Source organism: Morone saxatilis, unplaced genomic scaffold (genome assembly GCF_004916995.1).
Source record: "Morone saxatilis isolate NCDOM2014 unplaced genomic scaffold, NCSU_SB_2.0 Contig16, whole genome shotgun sequence".
NCBI lineage: Eukaryota > Metazoa > Chordata > Actinopteri > Moronidae > Morone > Morone saxatilis.
In genome coordinates this window covers 21,717,704-21,733,081 of record NW_023339718.1, presented here as the reverse complement: position 1 = coordinate 21,733,081, position 15,378 = coordinate 21,717,704, and the positions used below count along the sequence as shown (strand labels likewise).

Below are 15,378 nucleotides of genomic sequence, written 5' to 3'. Positions count from 1 at the left end.
GCAGAGATATTTTTAGAATCAATTCAATTCATCAACAAACAAATGCAGCTTTTTAATTCCAATCATTTAATTCTAATTGTCTAATGTGTTTTACTTTGCTAACTTTTTCTCAAAAGGAAGGCATGATGGACCATTTAATTAATATCTAACAGACTACAGGGTGGGCACTACTACATCACTAACAACGGAGCCCCCCATGGCTGAGTCCTTTCCTGTACACCCTCTACACTAATGACTTTCACAGATCCTCCCTCATCATATGTATTTCAAATATTCATATAATAATACAGCCATACTTGCACTTCTCAAGCACAATAACTCAGTCCTGGCCTATCAGCATCTCCCACTTCACTCAGTGGTGCATGGAGAAGCACCTTCTCCTGAATAGCACAAAAACGAAAGAAGTCCTCACTGAAACCTGCACTGTCACTACCATCACATGCAAAGCACTCACCATAGCACACGACCCCAGCCACCTCATTCTTCACTTAACTCCCATCCGGCTGCAGATACAGATTTCTGATCTGTAAAAACACAGAGCTTTGCACCCTCTGCCATCACTGCCCTAAACAAACTGCAGCACACTAAACGGACTGATGTCCTTTGACTCTCATCTACTGTGTCCCTTGCGGCTGTGTTTCTTGGCTTATGTGTTCATTGATAATCTATGTGTGTTTAGGCTGTGGAAACATATTTCCTCTAAATGTTTTTTGTGGGTGATTTATGAATTCTATTGTAGAAAACAAAGAAGTCTGAAGCTTATTGTGAACGTTGTTTAAGTTGCTTCTCCACCTTTTCCTTGTTTGTAAATGTACAAATGTTCTCACAGCAATTAACTCCAGTTTGTGTGAAAACCAAAGATCATATCTTGAGACAAATGATTTCTTCTTTCTATCCACCACAACTAAACTGCCATTGCAGCTAATTTACTGATCTCAGTGTGTTAGGGTCAACATTAGGTTAAGTCATTCTGGTTTAGTTACAAAAGTCTCCAAAATCCCAAATGACTCTTTTGAAGTTTGCAGTTCACATTATCACAGTGATGTGAGACAATGATTGACTGAACATTGGCCATATTACTATTATTATATTATTATATTATATTATTACTATACCATATTATAAAACGTACAACACAAAAAATGGCATTTTATTTCATTTTAACCCAGGCTCAGAATTCACTCCCTGGCATAAAATCTCAAAGTCTAGCTTTAAGAAGGAAATTACTCACACAATTACACTAAATTGAAAGTCAATTTCAGTTCATGTTTGTATCCAGTAAAAACCACCCTGAGGATTTCTGAAGGAAATTTCCAGCAGAGTATCTGTCACATGTGACTGGGCACATATTGTACTGTCTATAATGTTTACAGTCAACTGAAACCTTATAGGTCCTCAGAATGACTGACAGGACTGAATATCATGTGAATATCATGTGAATATCATGTGTTTTGGCTGCTTATAATCTATTTGTAATATATTTAGGATTAAATAATACATATCACATAATTATAATAATAATAATATCATATAATATACGTATATTCAAATTAGGTTCCTTTATTTGATTTTTTGCTACATAGTTTAGTGGTGGCTAATTATTTTACCAAACCCTGATGATTCAGCTTCTTACCTGCTTGCTCCGGCCACAAACGTAGAACTTATGAAAACTGTATTATTTCCCCACTTGAGCAATAAGCTCAGGGAGTGGCCTGCTCTATATGGGCGTTTCTAAAAAGCACAACCTGAATAAGATATAAATACGGAGCTCTTGTCTTCGACAGGATATCTGAGTTTGTGGAAGCTCCGACAGAGTAACCCCCAAGAGAAAGCAACACAAAACTCTAAGAAAATGTACTCACGGTCAAACAGCATGACTCTGACTGTTCAGCGGGAGAGCTTTGCCTTCTCCAGGATGGCGACCCGCAGCACAGAGCCCGAGGTCTTCACCTTCGAGCGGCTACCGACTCAGGCAACCGCCGTGCGCTCCTACGTGCCTATCCGGCCGAAGAAGCGCTGCACTCGGGTTATGTACCCAGCTAAAGTCCACATGCATCTTCCAAAACCGGAGAAGAGCCAGGCCAAGCGCTGGCTGGTCATCCTGTGCCTGGTGGTGCTGTGGCAGATCTACACCGAGGACCCCTGCGCAGAGACGCCGCTGGGCAGCTCAGACAGCCCGGTCAGCGACTACCAGGGTTTCACCTTCCAGTCTGCGGAGGAGCAAGTGAGACATCTCACAGACCTCAGCGCCAGCTCCGAGTTCCTGTCAGCCTCCCCGAGCAACTGCGAGGACGACAGCTCATCCAGCGAGCCGATCATTCCGAACACAACCTGCCCCAAGCCCGGCGAGGAGACAGAGAGCAGCCGGTCATTCGAGCAGAGCGCCGGTAAGAGCTACGTGGTGGCTCTCCTTGTCTACCACAGACTGGGAAGCGACAACTAAAACGTCCGCGTCTGGTTCAACCATAAACCGCCCGAGTCTGGGCTTCTGGGATCAAAAATGAGCCGAGCTGGAGTTGATGCCGAGCAGCTTCTGGAGAACAGCGGTGCGCCCTGTGCGGTGCAGCCGGGAGGAAGCTTCATACGCCGGCTTTCCGCCGCCAGCGGTCCCCCTGAGAGCGGAGGAGGACACAGTCTGGAATGGGACATTTGAAAAGAAAGAAAGAAAAGAAACTGTGAACACTTACAAAAACTGAAACTTGAACTCAAGAAAACTTGAACTGTGTGTATTTTACACTTTAACTGCACTAACTGGATGTTTTACTACGTCATTGAAAACTGTCACTACTGTAGGCCACCGAGCTGAAATTGACATTGTCTGTTGTATGTCTTATTTAGTTATTTATTCTATTATTTGCTATTTATTGATGAATAATTTTAATAAAAAAATGTCTCAAAGAAGTTCCTGTTTCCTGCCTTTTCACTGAATTGCATGTTTTTGAGTGTTTTCTCCATATTTGAATTAATCAAAACATCTAATGAATATTCTAACTATTAGGTGTTTATTGCAGACTGCATTGCATTATAATCAAAACATCTGCATCCTTGACAAGCTTTAATTCCATTCTTACAATAATAACAACTGCAAACTGATTTAAAAACTAGGTCTTTTTAAGGTGTCAAACAAATTTCGTTTTTACAAAATTATACAGCACTTAAAATTAAAACTGCCTAAGGCAATACTTTTATTCACTTTATTATGTAAGGCTACATGTTTTTTTCTGCCTTTTTTGAAAATGAATCTTGCAGAAAGCACATAAACTGGCCCCTCTTCATGCAGATGCATATTTGCCAGATGTGGCTTGTAACTGAGCTTTGTAAACACTAAATCATTTAACTATAAAGAAACATTAAGCCAGTAATAGTGATTCAGAAAACATGATCTGATAATTGGGACTGACACAGAAATAAATGAAAAATAACTTAACAAAACCAGCCTTCCCTTACTATAAACTCAGGGTCCCTTTCTTTCTAAGGAGACAAAGCCAGCTCCACAAAGAAAGAGTTTTCCCAGTTTGGTGTGGAACAACTGGCCTGCAAAGAGCCCCGACCTCAACACCATCCAATTCCTTTAGGATGAACTGAAAGTTAACACCCAACTTCAGTGGTGGACCTCACTAATGTTCTTGTGTCTGAATGGGAACAAATCCCTGCAGCCAGGTTCAACAGGGTAAGAGTGGAGGCTGATTACATAATGCCATCACAATACTGCTACTACTGCATGTAAAATATGCTAATAGATATTGTAGACATTGAAGGATATTTGGGATTTCAGCTTAAGTCTGGACTGATTCCTGCAGACTCTGAGGAAAACTTTTCTGTGCAGACTCACTTTCCTTTTTTCATTTTTCATCTTAATTGTCAGAGCCATAAAACCCGATAGGTGCTGAGTCATGAGCTCGTCAGTGTGCAGCTCTTTCAGCTTCTGGTTACATCACAGCTTCATACAGTGATGAGTAATATAGTTTAAATGTCTGAGGACCTTGCAGACTGCAGTGTTATTCTAATGATTAATATACAGTAACTCATTTCATTCACATGTAGCTCATGGACATTGTTCACCGCTCATTAATGCATTACCTCAGAGAAATTGGTGTCGTGTTGCCATGAGGTCATGCTGCTCTCGGTGACTGAGGTCAACCGTCGCCTTTGGGCTTATGGGAAAGACCTGTTGATGTTGATATTAAAGGGTTGCCATGTAGACATTATCTTGTTCTCACATCCACTTCAACGGCTATTACAACAGGTGTGGCAGGTATGGGCTGGGGGTTCTGTGTCTCTGTAAAAATGTTACACGTTCTTTCGTCATGTGTGACGCAGATCTGCTTTTGAAATGACACGTATTAAACCTGATATTCTCAGATATGTTCATATGGGGGTCCAATAGAGAGGCACAGTGAAACCAGAACTTCCTTGTTCAGTGACAGTTAAAGTTAAAAAAAACCTCAATCAATATCCAGTTGACATTTATAATAACTTAAATAACTCAACTCAGAATTAAAGGAGAGAATAAAAAAAAGAAAAATCAAATTATTGTCAATTCAATATTTCTGTTCTTAGGGGCTTTTTAATGAACACCATTTCCCATAAGCTCACGGACCATCACAGGTCAATGTCACTGCTCAACAAAATGAGTTGGGAAGTCAGGGTTAGTTCAGATATGTCTGTAATAAAAGCTGAGAATGGTTTCCTTTGGCTCTGTACCTGACATCGATCTGATCTCTGGCCTTAATCTGAACAGCCTTCTAAAGTCTTTTACGGGGAAATATCCAAGAGCAAGAGCAAAATTTGATCGTGGTTAAAAACAAGCTCAATGAATGTAATGTTAACCCATACTACACCCATATGATGTTCACACGGGTGTAACGGCCAGGGGCTCTTTCATGCTTAACAAACCAAACAACCATTGAGATGGGTTACTGTAGCAGTGCCAGATACACTGAAAAACTCCAGGTGACATTCAGCCAAAGATACTAAATGATGGCCAACTGTCAGTTTGGTGTATGAGAAACTGAACATGTCCAGAGCTTATGGCCAAAACTGAGAACAAAGTGAACATTACAGTGTGTCTTTAACGTATTGTCACCAGTTGAAGCTGTGGACAGTGAACACAATGATTTGCAATGAGTCTGAGGAATGCATGCCTCAAACAGTCCAACCTGAACTGACTATCAACAGCAGTTTATTTAAAGCTCTAAATTCAGGGACTGCAGGGATGTTTCATGGTCCCACTCACAGGATGCTGCAGTGTTTACAGTAAAACTAGAACATGACCCAATAAACTAAACTTAATAGAAAGAAAGGTTTCTTTTGTTGATAAACCAGTTTAATTCCTCGCAGGACATTTTTCTTCACCTGTTTTTAGCAGAGTGTTCATGTCCTCATAGCACCTGGTCCAGAATGGATCAGGAAGTATGTCAACCAACTCAAGGAAATGGAATCATATTGCCTCTATATCTGTGTCCTCAGACAGAGGTTTTAACTGATCAGGTTCACACTGGATCCTGCTACTTTACTTTCAGGTCAAGTCCACGTTTTCAGCATTTCTTTTTTTTTTCTTTTATATTGTTTATCATATTTATTAGATAGGATAGCTGAAGATAGACAGGGCAGGGGGAGAGAAAGGGGATGACATGCCCTAACCCATGCAACAAGGGCCAGATCGGATTCAAACCTATGGCCGCTGCAGCTATGACCCAGCCTTGGTGGGGTTATCAGGGTGCCCCAGATGAGCATTTCTATGCTAATGTTGTAGCTACAACCTCCACTCAGTAGTTCATGTCCTGCTCTTCGCCTTTATGATAGTGTGTTTGTCAGTGCTGTAAAACACTGAAGTCAGTCTGCTCTTTCCTGGAACTCATTTATGGGAACTAACCAGAATGAACTGAAACTACATCCTCTTGTTTCTCAGCCAAAAGTTTTTCTTCAAATTCAACCCACAGATGTAAAAGTGCTGATGAGCAGTTTGTGTATTAAAAAGAAAGAAATAGGCCTTCTACAGAGAGTGTACTGTATAATAACATTCATTTCAGGTGTAAATCCATCAACAAAAAGTAATGCATCACTTTAGGAATCAACCAGCATTTTATAAAACACTCTGATAGAAGATTAAGCAACAAAAACTAAACTGAAAGAGTTTGATATAAGAAAATTAGAGCTGTGGAGATTCCCTATGTAAACATTAAGTCGTTAAGTATGAGTCCTAATATAAGCCACAGTGTGAGGGAGGAGTTATTAAAGCGTCTCTTCACATGCAGCTCTGTGTTCAGATGTTGCATAATCAAGAGATATTTGGGGTTTGGATCAGTCCTGTCTGGACTTGTCTAAGCTTCATCACCTCAGCTGGTTTCATCGAGCCACAACTGCAGTGGAAAATTACCTCCAATCACCTCCTTCTCCTTCCGTTTTTAGTTCACAGGACACCAGAGCCTAAAAGATCCATTTGATGACACTGCAATATGTAATAATTCAACAAAATGTTATACATTTTCACTTCATTTCACTAAGGTGACATCTGAAGGCGGTATGAGGACAAATCTTTTGAATAAAGAGTTATCTCTATTTGTAGGTCTGATGAACATGATCATTTATCTTTCTTGTTAGAGAACATTAGCAACTGTTATACAGCATGAAGTGTTAATAGGATATTACCAAGTTAGTTTTTGTCACATTTGAGTCTTTAAAAACTGAACAGTAAGTTAATTTGTCATAGGACTGTCGTTCAACCTGTTTTTCATCAGGCACTTTTATTTTTGTGACTATGATGGAGTATAAGAATTAATAATAGAGAAAGAAAGAGAATAAAGTCATAATTTATTCAGAAAAAAAGCTGTAATATTTACATGAACTCATACATTTCGTTTCCTCTGATAGTAAGTCATTACCTAATTTGATACAGGAAAGGGCAGATCTGTTTTCTATGACATATAAAATTATTATTTATTATTAAACATTTTAAAATTTCAACTTAAAAATCTGATTTTTTTCTTGTCCTTGGTTACCTTTGAGCTTGTGTTTTTGCTCTGTCTCTTGCTTTATGTCTTGTCAAGCAAGAGGACATTTCACCAAAACACTGAGAGCAGAGCTTCATCCTGTTTGTTTTTGTTAAAATGACATCCAATGGATTGTGGGTGCATCCAGTCAAGGTCAGACAAATATAGTTTACTCACCGAAGCATTATTTACATGGGAGTTCATATCTGAACCGCTAACCACACTGATAACACACTGACTTATTACACAGTCTGGTATCAGGTTATGTTTTTTCTGTTTGGAGCTTTAGTAACTCTGTGAGAGCAGTTACAGTAATTCCATTAGGAGCTGAATGATATTTCAACTGCTGAGGCCTTTGTATAACAGTTATTATTGTTAGTTTTAACTTCTGACATCAGAAAGTAAATTTTCAGGTGGTTGAGGAGCTTGTGAAAGTTCCTTTTCTATTTACTTATACTGACTTGGTTCTTGGGTTCCAATAGCATTTAGGTAATAGGTGGAACCTGCACCACCTGCATCCCTTACTGTGCAGCAGGAACAGTCAGCAAAATAAAAGATGAACTGGACCGAAAGCAGGAGCAAAACAAGACATTTATTACTTTTAGACGCTGCAGATTGATCAATGTGAGGAACCATTAGTATTTTATTAGTGTGAATACAGAATTGATACAAATTAAACAACTGCAGAAGGTTTCATAAGTCTGCTAACATAGTTTCATAGCATGGACAAATGAATGAATGGTTGTAAATATTAGAGGGAGAAACTAATTCAAATACTATATTCAGATCAAAACTTTTCTATATAGTTTGCAAAATGATCAACTATGATGTAAACTATGAGTGTGCTTGTATGTGTTTATGTATGTATGTATACATATATTAAACTATTGTATGAAAGATGATGAAGGAAACATTGCAATAAAGTAATTTAATAGAGGAAGCAAACCTATTATTTGCCCTACATAAATCATATTGATTCAACTTTGTTCCACTCCATATATTTCCTCTGGTCATCCATGCCCCGCCTGCAGTGGCTCTATCCCCACATTTGGAGAGCCTCTGTGGTATGGTGTTTTAAACAACCTCATATGGAAGGATTGCGTGTATTACTTATGACAGCTGGGTGTTTTATCATTGTGACCTGTTGTTATTGTTGTTGTCGTTCTTCATGTTATTCCATTGACTGAGGACTGTGTGTCTAAAAGGCTGTATCTGCTGAGGTTCACCCACAGTGTGATAACACACTCAACTGAATAACATCACAGCATTTATACCTCAGCACACACTCATACACACACACACACACACACACACACACACTCCTGACAACAACACACCTGTGAAAAATGTATAATAAACATTACAAACAGCTGCAATGACAGTAGAACTCACTTTAAATGTTTTTATAGGCCTACTCAAGGAAAACCGTGAATGTTTGTGTGCCAGTGCAACATTATCGCAAGAGGTGACCTCAGCAGTCAGCTGCCAATCGGAAGTTGCGGTTGTCCCCCACCCACACAGACACACGCACGCATGCACACACAAACACACACACACAAATTTGTAGCTGAAACCTCAGTGGAAACTCTACACTCAGCTTCCTTCCGTGATATCTTTATAAACACAACAAGCAGTTACTCCAAACACACTACATCCATATTATCTCACCATTAAACACACTCCCACAAACACACACAAAGGGCTCGGCAGGCGGGACCAGTCTATTCAGCAAGGTTATTACTTTTCTTGGAAACATGAAAGGTTTGATGTACTGTGTAAAACAGCTTGGTTGTTGCTTAGCTTCAGTACAGGCTATGGCCTGTTCTGTGTCCTACAGCTCCTTTAATAAACCTAGTGGTGTGATCTGTCTGTATGATACAGCTATGGATTAAGGCCCAAGTGTGTCTGTGAGCTTTCTGGTTTCAATATGTGCACAAGCCTATGAAACTACAGTAGGTGAGGTATAAAATCAGTAAAAACAATGCTCATCATGGAGACTACTATAAATCTATTTTTGTTCAGTAAATTCTGATATTAGTCAGTTTGGTGAAGTCTGTCCTCCTGTTGTCCTTTCAAGCTGGATTGATTTAACGGATGCTTTGTTAGTGCTAACACAAATTTGGTGTGAAGTCAGGCCAGTGTTTTCCCAACAGGGCAGAAGAAAGGGGTGAGAAAGGAAACAACATATTAATTCTTGCTGCCTAAAACTTCTCAGTTTTTTTGTGTTTCTTACTGTGAAATACTGAATCATTTTACCTTTTCCGGCCAAATACAAATATTTCAAATTAAACAACCAAGCTTGATGATTGAGCTACTCATAATTCACACCCCCATTAACTTAACACACATATTATTTTATGTATACTACCATTTAGCAATGTTAGAGTTGAGGCTGGCAGAAATTAGTTTTATCTAGACCAAGGTGCTGGACCGACAAATAGATAGATACTCCCTTCCCTAGAGCCGTAGTTGAACCATTCATGGCTAAACAAATGTCTTTAATTTTCATCTTTAAATAAGAAAGATTTAGTAGTGAGAGCAGGCTTTTGTATGACAACTATTTCTGTTGAGTTTTTTCCTCTTTATTCTACTTTTCTTTATTGTATCATATTTCAATATTTGTTGCTGCAACAACCTTTATCTTTTTCTTCCTATTTTAGCCACTTTGCTGGCTCTGTAATCCATATACAATTAAACATGGCTTGTGCCCCAACACCAATATTTTAATCAGTTGCAGGCAAAATAAACACTTAAAGAGTGGGTGAAACGGAAGAGTATTGAGGAAAGAGGTGAACCGGGTGTTTATATTCTTTGAGAGAGTGAGTTGAGAGGGCAAATAATCAGTGTTAAAGAGGACAAAGGGCATGTTTCCCTCTCCCCACACCTCCTCCATCTCTCCTCCTCCTTTTCTTTCTCTACATAGCAACATGGTGAGTCATCTCTGGCAGGAAGTATCGAGAAGCTCGCCGGTGCAAACTGGAGAGGAGAGCTGAAACCGGAGAGAGAAGAGGAAGGAGGAGGAGGGTATTTGATGGGAGATTCCCTGGCTACGTCAGAAAAGGGCCAAGTCAGTATTTCTTAAGAAACTTGGAAAAAAAATTAAAGAAACATCCTCACTGGAGCAGAAAACTCATCATATTTCAGCTGTAATTTCTCATCAGGATATCACAACAACAGCAGCATTTTACTGTGTTAGCCTTAAATAGCTACTTACTGGAAAATTGCAAAGGTTGAAACTGACCCAAAAAACTGTAAAATTCAACAACCGCAGACACTTTACTGACAGTGATTTACAAGCTCGCACTAAAACCTCAATATAGTCCAAAGATTCCAGAATCTGTGTCTTCAGGTAGATGGATTCATTCAGCATGGCAGGAGCACAAACAAAGACCAAAGATCACACATACTGAATAAAGGCTATATGTATAAAATGTATGTTATCCCACCTGCATACAGTCCTGCAAAACATCTGAAAGAAATTTTAAAAAATTAACAGATTCATCAATATATCCTTTGTCAATGTTTGCTAATCATCTCAGGGAATTTAAAAAAAAAGAAAAGTTTTTGGCTCCAAAAGGTATTGTGGACACAAACAAAAAACACTTTTAGCTATGCTAGGCCAATGTCAGTCGTAATTGTAATCAGGAAGTTTGGGTTGGCAGGAACCATTTTGTACTGATTACAAGAAAAACAAAAGCATTCTTCATTTGTTCAACAACCTGTGTTTATTTATTTTTTACCACCCAAGGATCTCTAATGACTGTGTAAATCCTTGTACATCAGGAATCAAAGCGAGTGTTTTGTTTCGTTGAAATTGTATTTATACTGCCTTAACCTTAACTGTAGTAGCAGATTGGGAACTGATCATTTGAATCATTGTTGTAATGGTTATGGTAAGATAGGCCCACCAGAAAACGCTCGTGTCACTTTTGAAGGTAATGGTGACCTATTTTGTTCAATATTCAGATAACACATATTCTTTGCAGGTGATCAGTGCAAACTATTCAGTGAAGCAGTTTTCCCAAAACTTAACTGCTAAGATCTAAGATCTAACTTCCAGTAGAAGCTTTTCTCTCTTTCTGAAACAGTATTACAGGAATATTTGGAAAGTGAAACTGAGCAATAATCAAGTTGTGTGTGATAGTGAGGTGATTTCTGAAGATGGGCTCGAGGCCAGGCAGTGTGACTTCAGATGCCAACTTGAAGTTATTTCTCCAGAAACTACAGTGTTTATTTTAGTTCATTTCCAATTATTGATGTGTTTCTCTTGCTTTGGAGTGTTATTTACAGAATTGTGTTGTTTAGTTGTTTGTGGTTGTGTCTTAACTGCCCTATTATCTCCCCAATACATCACTGACAAGCTTTCAATTGTTTAACTCTGTTGTGAAAACTTTAAACGTTATTGTTTGACGATAATAGAAATGTATGGTATTGTTACATAAAACTGTCACTCTTAGTGCATTGTACAGTAAAATTAAGCTGTGGTTTTGTATAATATCTACATACTTAGTTAAACTGTGAAAACGTCTTTGTGTGCGCTGATATTCAGTTATTGTTCGATTGCTGAGTTATATGAAAATCCGTTAATGAGTTATTTGAAAATCTCTGGGGCTCATTTTGCCTCAAAGCTATAGGATTAGGCTATCCAGGATTAGAAAAGTATGTGAAGCATTTGAAGTATTTGTGTGGTGGGTAACGCCCAGAGGCCCGGCCGGGTGGAGCTGCATTCAGGTGCAGAGTCATACATCCAACACCTGGGAAGTCAGTCTTTTACTTACTCTTTTACCAATCTCGGCTCTTTCCCACACCGCCCACTCCCTCAACAATGACACTTTAGATCACCTCTCAGCTCCATTCATACCTTTTACATGATCATCAACATGCCACACATACTGGAGGAGGAACAGACATTGGAAGACCATGCGACAATGACGGCTGCATTTCTGAGATGACAAAAGAAGGTGCAGCATGATATCATCTGCGAAACACCCAATCACATCAGCCGGTGCTTTCATGGTGTTCCAGCAGCTTCTTTTTACAGGAACATGAAGGCCCAAGTCAGGGGTTGGGGTGCGGTCTTTTCTTTTGATACTGTAGTCACGTGGGATCATAAAATATGCTTTAACACAAACTTAAAAAAGTGTATGCAATACTTTCAGTTTATTTTTAACCTGCTTGCAACCAGGCAAAGGGAGGATCAGTACATCAAACCCATCGGATTGCATTAACAAATATCTTGACAAATACTTGCTGTTGAAGTGAAACTGAAACTTTTGATTTGTAATAACAGCAAATAACTAAAAATTTGGTCTTGGAACTGGGCCTTTCTCAACACTATGTGATTAGGTTCAGTCAATTTGTTTTTAAAAATATGTAATTGTTCGATTGTAACTGTTTTTGGACCAGTTTGACGGACTGAGGCCAGTCAATTGACGAGCTATAAGAATGGATGCATACAAAACGATGATTTGAGCTTGGGTTGTTGCCACTCTCTTTTAGGAGCAGGTATTGTGCAGGCATGTTTTCCTTTGGATTTCAGAGCTTCTGGTGACAATGTATTAACTAGCCTAGACTACAACAATTTGAACCTGAAACTTGCAACTGACACTACAAGTGGACAAAGGGGTATGTGTGTGGTCGAGGGACATCATATTGGGAATGAGCTTCTTCCAGTGTATTAGACACTTTCCTTCTCCCTCATTTGTGTACTGTGGGTGGCTGGGCTTACAAGAGGCATGTTTACAGCTAGCAAAACAATGTTAAGTCCGCAATTCAGCAGGGGGCACTAAACCACCCCCAGCACCCCACTTCCAAAGCCTACATGTATGAATAGACACTGTGGGACGAATGATGTACTCAGATATCAGATCAGAGATCAGATATTACAACTAATGTCTTTTTATCCTGCTAACAATAAATAAAATCAGTTGGCAACACTTTAAATCTTGACACGTTGTTATGATAAATACGTTTGCTTTGAAACATGTTCACTGAGGGTGAACCCTTTGAATTAATTTAGCTTATGACCTTTTTTCTAGAGAAAACCTCAGGACAAACAGACAGTCATTGTCATTGTAGAGTGTATATTCACAACCCTTTCTCCTAACAATTACACACTTTTTTTTTCCTCATTACATTGTCCTACATTTATCTCGGTGGCTCACGGGCTATTTGGCACTGGAGTTCACACAGGTTAGGACAGGATAAAGATAAAGAAAGTACACATCTTGAGTCACTGTAGACTTATTTCTTATTAAAATCAGACCAGGATCTTTTCCCAAACCTTAACATTGGCTGCAACAAGTGGATGTTGTAGGTTTGACATTTTTTCAGAATTACAAAGGTAGAGAGTTATACTCTTACTCAATCTCTTTATGCCTTTGTACATGGAGCATACAGGCACACCCTGGACACACTTTAAAAGTAATCTGATCTTCCCTTAAGTGATGAAATGCAGTTTTGAAATAAAGAAGTGTAAAACTTCCTTTTCTTTTTTCAACTGAACATCTGTTTACTCAGCGGGAAGCAACTTATATTTTTAAGTCAAAATCCCCGATTTTTCTTCCCAGTTCAGCATAAATATTTTGCCAATGTAACAAAATCAATGCAGGTATAAAACACTTTCTGAGAATCTGTGTTAATTTGTTCAAGCTTGATATTATCATTATTATCATTATATATTTTTGTTATTGTTTCCTTATTCTTTTGGTCTTTTGTGTAAGCGTGTGTGTTGTACAAAGCTGTTTTGGTGATGATTACTCTTATTATAATCAGTAGTAGTAATAGCAGACACTTTTTTATATTAATATTAGTACTATTAGGTTATTATTAAATTATTATTATTATTAAATTGCAAACTCATATTTTTATTTAATTGGGAATATTATTCAGTAATTAATTAATTCAGCTACCCAGATACACAATTATTCTGTGTTTGAATAGAATGATTTGTTGTTATACTCTAATTATCCCAAAAAATATGACTTTCTTTATTGTTACTTTGAATGTCAAATATTTAAACAAAGCTGACCGTCTGTAAACCCCATGAAGATTTACACTTCCTTAAATCAGTTCTTTCTCTTCCACACTGTAAAAAAAAATTGGCTTGGCTCGCGTTCAAGCTAAAATAATTTGTAACCTGGCTGCCTTAAAATTTTTAAGTTGTACAACAATTTAAGGCTTAAATTGTTGAGTTTAGCCAACTAAGTAACTTAAGTTGTTTAACATAATCTGAGTTCTTAAACTTAGAATAATAGTTGGGGTGACAAAGGTGAAGCTGTGAAATTAGTCCCATCAACTTTAGATTTTAAGTTTAATCAAGTTTTTGTTTAGTGATACCAACAAGAATTTCAAGTTGTAAAACCTAAATCCTAGTTTAGACAACATAAAATGACCAGTAAACCAACAAACTTGAAACGATATCTTGAGTTGTACAAGCCTAACAAAAAAAGTTGTTCAAACTAAGCATGTTGTACAATTAACTTAGAATTTCTTGTTTGTGTAAACATAAGTAATAAACCTGCTGAATTAACTTATTTTTTTAAGGCAGCCAGGTTACTTTTTTCCCGGAATAGTTAATCTAAGTTGAAATGTTAAGTTCATTCAATAAAATTGTACATCATCTTTTTCCCACACAACTTAATCTAGTAACAATAAAACTATTCTTCAACATCAAAGATCATTTCAGTATGCCATTTTATTGATAAAAAACTGGGTGGCCTTTTTGGTATTACACCATGAGGCAATGCATAATTATTATAAATATAATATTAGATATTTAACATGTTTAGCTGTTAACATTACATAATAAAACTGTAAATCTAATATTATGGTTTATCATGCAAGAATTTTCATGGTATGAAGGTAGGTGTGAAACAAAAGCTAACCTGATTGAAAAAAAGTACATACGTACTACAACAACGATACTGCACATTACAACAAGTATACAGACCTTTTTCTTTTGTGTTGACTCCTTCTAACATGTGATGGAGCTGGCCAACTTGTCACTACACTTGCCTTGAAGCAGTTTTGTTCGAATGCCATTAACTTTGGGCGAACAGTTGCCACTTTCCGATGTCCCATGAAACTTTTTCCTGTATGAAAGTTTTTGAAAGTGTATTTTCAAGTCCCTTTGGGGGTATCCTGTGTTGAGGCTAATAAAGAGACCCCATCATTGTTGCCGAAAAGGCATTAGCCACATCTCTTAGATCGGCAGAATGATGTGCTCCTTTCCCAGGAAACAGCAAACATAACTCAGCCTTCTTTTGCCAAAACAACTCCGCTTCGCTTCCCCACTTCCTCTTGAAACAATAGAAGCCAATGTTCCACTCTTTTGTGACCGTTCTCTTCTGAACTGCCGGCTCAACAAGCACATAAATAGCAGATA

The 15,378-nt window shown here is 38.2% G+C and overlaps 1 protein-coding gene across 1 annotated transcript; it reads left to right on the top strand.

The window, feature by feature from the left end:
• The first annotated feature begins 1,776 nt into the window (after positions 1 to 1,776).
• ier3 (immediate early response 3) lies at positions 1,777 to 2,901 on the top strand. The gene has a single exon (XM_035658634.1). It carries the CDS (start codon positions 1,853 to 1,855, stop codon positions 2,441 to 2,443), a length of 591 nt encoding a protein of 196 aa, XP_035514527.1. The 5' UTR covers positions 1,777 to 1,852; the 3' UTR covers positions 2,444 to 2,901.
• The last annotated feature ends 12,477 nt before the right edge of the window (positions 2,902 to 15,378 follow it).